The 6,168-nt window shown below is 42.7% G+C and overlaps 1 gene segment (V, D, J or C); it reads right to left on the reverse strand.

The window, feature by feature from the left end:
- Positions 1-210: 210 nt before the first annotated feature.
- Positions 211-967, reverse strand: LOC113899354. The segment is given in 2 exon segments: positions 211-701; positions 919-967. Coding segments are annotated over 2 exon segments (540 nt in total).
- Between the last annotated feature and the right edge of the window lie 5,201 nt (positions 968-6,168).

A 6,168-nucleotide genomic window follows, 5' to 3' on the forward strand; every position in this document is an offset into this window, starting at 1 on the left:
TGGATCCACCAAAAAGGCGTTGCAGGAGATAAGATGTGCTTTCCCAGTTCCAGCATCTACCGGCCTCCTGCTCAAATGGGGGACCCAAAACAGTGGTGGGAAACTGGGGGACCAAAGGGAGGGAGAAACCTCAGTGATTCCCTGTCTTCTTCAGGCTCCAGTTCCTGTGAGGAAGGCCCTCCTTGTTCCAGCTGTAGCCTGGTGATCCACCTAGAAGGAGCTTTTATTTAGAATTAAATCTTCTGATCCAGACCACAAATGAAGCAACCACAGGACTACCACCTCTCTTCTGGGATGTGCAGGTGTGCACTTCAACTGAGGTCTTGAAGCAGTGGGGCTCTCTCTTATTAAGCTCTGGGGTTTTTGTTCAGCTTTTCCCATTACTTCAAGCACTGTGAGCCCCCAGAAAGCACAGAAGTACTTTGCAGAGTCTTCGAGCTGTAAGGATGAAATGATGAGGCTGATGGATTTATCTGCTTTCTGGAAGTTTACAGAGTAGCGGCTGTTCCTTGCATTCAGGTGTACTGAATACTGACGGATAAGGAAAGTCATCTCTCCACTGGGAAGCTGTTTATACCAAAAAATGTAGTAGTAGTTCTTGGTCCAACTTACTTCATATCGACAATTCAGGGTGACTGTCTGCCCCACTTGACTGGGTACGGCTGTCTGGACTTGGGTTACTTGCTGGGCCACACTGGATCCTATGGGGAAAAAAATCAGAAAACAGAGATGAAGCACTAAATAAAATAGTGTGGGATTTAGACTAATTTAGGACCCAGAGACAAATCAAACTGCAATGATAAAATGCTCCTTTTTCTCCAATCCTCCTTTCCTCCCCAAGTCCCTGTGAAGCTCCACGCGCCTGTGTGCAGCCCTTTCACCCTTAACACTCGCACCCACGTTTAGAAGCATCCCTACCAGAGAAGGTGACGGCCAGGAACACCCAGAGCAGGCTGGAGAGCGGCATGAGGCATGGGTTCCCCTGCACAAATGTGCTCAGTTCTGCCTCAGCTGAGAGTTCAGTGTCTTAGTGTGCCTGGCAGCATATTTACATAGTACCTGTTCCTGTGTGACTCCTTCAGACAGGAAGTGGGGTTTGTCATGTTCATAGATCACATGGTCTTTTTGACAGATAGGAAAAACTTTTGGCTCACAGATGTTTAATTTTCTTTCCCTGATTATTACGTTAGGTAGATCCTGAAAGCATCATGGAAAAAGCAGTTAGTATTATGTGTGTGAGGGCTTCCCTGATGGCTCAGATGGTAAAGAATATGCCTGCAGTTCAAGAGACCCTGGTTTGATCCCTGAGTTAAGAAGATCCCCTGGAGAAGGGAATGGCAACCCACTCCAGTGTTCTTGCTTGGAGAATTCCAAGGATAGAGGAGTCTGGTGGCTACAGTCTATGGGGTCCCAAAGAGTTGGACACGACTGGGCAACTAACACACACACATGTTAAGGGTTTGAGCTGAGAGAAACAGAAGACTAAAAAGTTGACAAACATTGATAATAGTTTTGCCAGCCCATTCAAAACATATTAGTATACACTATGAATTCTTCCTATAATCTACTTACTGGTCATTTTGGTCATTCATTTAGCCTATGCTTACATTTCTTTATCTAGAATTTAAAGACTCTTTGAAAAACACACACACACACACACACACACACACAATAAAACAAACTCACAGATCTTTACCTTTCTTCTGTGTGTGCTGTGCTGTTGCTTCAGTCATGTGGAACTCTTTCCAACCCCATGGACTGTAACCTGCCAGGCTCCTCTGCCCATGGGGATTCTGCAGGAATACTGGAGTGGGTTCCCAACCCAACGATCAAACCCTCGTCTCTTACATCTCCATTCGCAGACGGCTTCTTTAACACTAGCGTCACTTGGGAAGGGCCAAGAATACTGGAGTAGGATTCTCTGCCCTCCTCCAGGGAATCTTCCTGACCCAGGGATTGAACCAGCATCTCATGTCTCCTGAATTGCCTGCTGGGTTCTTTACCACTAGCTCAACCTGGGAAGCCCTTTAGCTTTCTCAACAAAAGACAGTCTTTTCCAAAATAACTAATGTATCTTTTTCTCTTTTCATTTGGTTCTAGGTCTTTGTTTACATTTTTCAATAAATAAAGTTACTTCAATATCAAATGATAAAAAAATCACTCCTGACTTTCAGAATCTATTCAGTTGTATGTATTTTTAATGAAATGGTTAACAGGAAAAAATATTAATCTTTGAAATCTGACATTGAGTTTTACTTAGTAGCCTTAGAAGAGCATCAGTATATTCAATCCTGCTGCCTTTACAAGTAGAATTGTATTTATTAGATCAGTTCAGCTCAGTTCAGTTCAGTCGCTCCGTCGTCTCTGACTCTGTGACCCCATGAATCGCTGTCCTTAAGTTGTCCTCATGTCATATTTTTTACCCCAAAGTGTTCAGTTTCTCTTCTTAGTGGTTTGTTATTTTTCTCTGTAAAGTCAAGTTAAGCATGCTGACTTTTTCTGTGACACAAGGCTACAGTGTGCTCCTTCAAAATATGGTATCTGTAAACACTTGGTAAATGTTGACACCAAGCTATTTGGTGACTGAAGTTTTGCATACTGTACATGATCATGTAGAATGTCATTGTCAATCTTCCATTTGATTTCATTGTTTTAATAGATGAATTAATATAAAAGAAACAAAGGAAAATAGACAAGTAGAAAAGAAAGTACAGAAAGATCTAAAACAGTGCCGGTTCTTAGATTTTAAAGTCAAAGTAACACATTAATGAGTGATGCAGGAAGGAGAGTTTATATTTAGCTGAGACATCTACTGCTCTGTTCCATTTCACTTCTGGGTGCTGGCAGGCAGCGGATGTCCTGGTTTCCAATTATTTGTAACTAGGTAGATCAGATCAGGTCAGATCAGTCGCTCAGTCGTGTCCCACTCTTTGCAACCCCATGAATCGCAGCACGCCAGGCCTCACTGTCCATCACCAACTCCCGGGGTTCACTCAGACTCACGTCCATCGAGTCAGTGATGCCATCCAGCCATCTCATCCTCTGTCGTCCCCTTTTCCTCCTGCCCCAATCCCTCCCAGCATCAGAGTCTTTTCCAATGAGTCAACTCTTCACATCAGGTGGGCAAAGTACTGGAGTTTCAGCTTTACCATCATTCCTTTCAAAGAAATCCCAGGGCTGATCTCCTTCAGAATGGACTGGTTGGATCTCCTTGCAGTCCAAGGGACTCTCAAGAGTCTTCTCCAACACCACAGTTCAAAAGCATCAATTCTTCAGCGCTCAGTCCTCTTCACAGTCCAACTTTTACATCCATACATGACCACAGGAAAAACCATAGCCTTAACTAGACGAACCTTTGTTGGCAAAGTAACGTCTCTGCTTTTGAATATGCTATCTAGGTTGGTCATAACTTTCCTTCCAAGGAGTAAGCGTCTTTTAATTTCATGGCTGCAGTCACCATCTGTAGTGATTTTGGAGCCCAGAAAAATAAAGTCTGACACTGTTTCTGCTGTTTCCCCATCTATTTTCCATGAAGTGATGGGATCAGATGCCATGATCTTCGTTTTCTGAATGTTGAGCTTTAAGCCAACTTTTTCACTCTCCACTTTCACTTTCATCAAGAGGCTTTTTAGTTCCTCTTCGCTTTCTGCCATAAGGGTTGTGTCATCTGCATATCTGAGGTTATTGATATTTCTCCTGGCAATCTTGATTCCAGCTTGTGTTTCTTCCAGTCCAGCATTTCTCATGATGTACTCTGCATAGAAGCTAAATAAACAGGGTGAAAATATACAGCCTTGACGAACTCCTTTTCCTATTTGGAACCAGTCTGTTGTTTCATACCCAGTTATAATTGTTGCTTCCTGACCTGCATACAGATTTCTCAAGAGGCAGGTCAGGTGGTCTGGTAATCCCATCTCTTTCAGAATTTTCCACAGTTTATTGTGATCCACACAGTCAAAGGCTTTGGCATAGTCAATAAAGCAGAAATAGATGTTTTTCTGGAACTCTCTTGCTTTTTCCATGGTCCAGCGGATGTTGGCAATTTGATCTCTGGTTCCTCTGCCTTTTCTAAATCCAGCTTGAACATCAGGAAGTTCACGGTTCACATATTGCTGAAGCCTGGCTTGGAGAATTTTGAGCATTACTTTACTAGTGTGTGAGATGAGTGCAATTGTGTGGTAGTTTGAGCATTCTTTGCATTGCCTTTCTTTGGGATTAGAATGGAAACTGACCTTTTCCAGTCCTGTGGCCACTGCTGAGTTTTCCAAATTTGCTGGCATATTGAGTGCAGCACTTTTACAGCATCATCTTTCAGGATTTGGAATAGTTCAACTGGAATTCCATCACCTCCACTAGCTTTGTTAGTAGTGATGCTTTCTAAGGCCCACTTGACTTCACATTCCAGGATGTCTGGCTCTAGGTCAGTGATCACACCATCATTATTATCTGGGTCGTGAAGATCTTTTTTGTACAGTTCTTCTGTGTATTCTTGCCATCTCTTCTTAATATCTTCTGCTTCTGTTAGGTCCATACCATTTCTGTCCTTTATCAAGCCGATCTTTGCATGAAATGTTCCTTTGGTATCTCTGATTTTCTTGAAGAGATCCCTAGTCTTTCCCATTCTGTTGTTTTTCCTCTATTTCTTTGCATTGATCGCTGAAGAGGGCTTTCTTATCTCTTCTTGCTATTCTTTGGAACTCTGCATTCAGATGTTTATATCTTTCCTTTTCTCCTTTGCTTTTCACCTCTTCTTTTCACAGCTATTTGTAAGGCCTCTCCAGACAGCCATTTTGCTTTTTTGCATTTCTTTTCTATGGGAATGGTCTTTATCCCTGTCTCCTGTACAATGTCACGAACCTCATTCCATAGTTCATCAGGCACTCTGTCTATCAAATCTAGGCCCTTAAATCTATTTCTCACTTTCACTGTATAATCATAAGGGATTTGATTTAGGTAATACCTGAATGGTCTAGTGGTTTCCCTACTTTCTTCAATTTAAGTCTGAATTTGGCAATAAGGAGTTCATGGTCTGAGCCACAGTCAGCTCCTGGTCTTGTTTTTGCTGACTGTATAGAGCTTCTCCATCTTTGGCTGCAAAGAATGTAATCAATCTGATTCAGTGTTGACCATTTGGTGATGTCCATATATAGAGTCTTCTCCTGTGTCATTGGAAGAGGGTGTTTGTTATGACCAGTGCATTTTCTTGGCAAGACTCTATTAGTCTTTGCCCTGCTTCATTCCATATTCCAAGGCCAAATTTGCCTGTTACTCCAGGTGTTTCTTGACTTCGTACTTTTGCATTCCAGTCCCCTATAATGAAAAGGACATCTTTTTTGGGTGTTGGTTCTAAAAGGTCTTGTAGGTCTTCATAGAACCATTCAACTTCAGCTTCTTCAGCGTTACTGGTTGGGGCATAGACTTGGATTACTGTGATGTTGAATGGTTTGCCTTGGAAACGAACAGAGATCATTCTGTCGTTTTTGAGACTGCATCCAAGTACTGCATTTCGGACTCTTTTGTTGACCATGATGGCCACTCCATTTCTTCTGAAGGATTCCTGCCCGCAGTAGTAGATATAATGGTTATCTGAGTTAAGTTCACCCATTCCAGTCCATTTCAGTTTGCTGATTCCTAGAATGTCGACATTCACTCTTGCCATCTCTTGTTTGACCACTTCCAATTTGCCTTGATTCATGGACCTGAGATTCCAGGCTCCTATGCAATATTGCTCTTTACAGCATCGGACCTTGCTTCTATACCCAGTCACATCCACAGCTGGGTATTCTTTTTGCTTTGGCTCCATCCCTTCATTCTTTCTGGAGTTATTTCTCCACTGATCTCCAGTAGCATATTGGGCACCTACTGACCTGGGGAGTTTCTCTTTCAGTATCCTATCATTTTGCCTTTTCATACTGTTCATGGGTTCTCAAGGCAAGAATACTGAAGTGGTTTGCCATTCCTTTCTCCAGTGGACCACATTCTGTCAAATCTCTCCACCAGGACCCGCCCATCTTGGGTTGTCCCACGGGCATGGGCTTAGTTTCATTGAGTTAGACAAGGCTGTGGGACTAGTGTGATTAGATTGACTAGTTTTCTGTGAGTATGGTTTCAGTGTGTTTGCCATCTGATGCCCTCTTGCAACACTTACTGTCTTACTTGGGTTTCTCT

This window comes from Bos indicus x Bos taurus, chromosome 10, assembly GCF_003369695.1.
Source record: "Bos indicus x Bos taurus breed Angus x Brahman F1 hybrid chromosome 10, Bos_hybrid_MaternalHap_v2.0, whole genome shotgun sequence".
NCBI classification, from domain to species: Eukaryota; Metazoa; Chordata; class Mammalia; order Artiodactyla; family Bovidae; genus Bos; species Bos indicus x Bos taurus.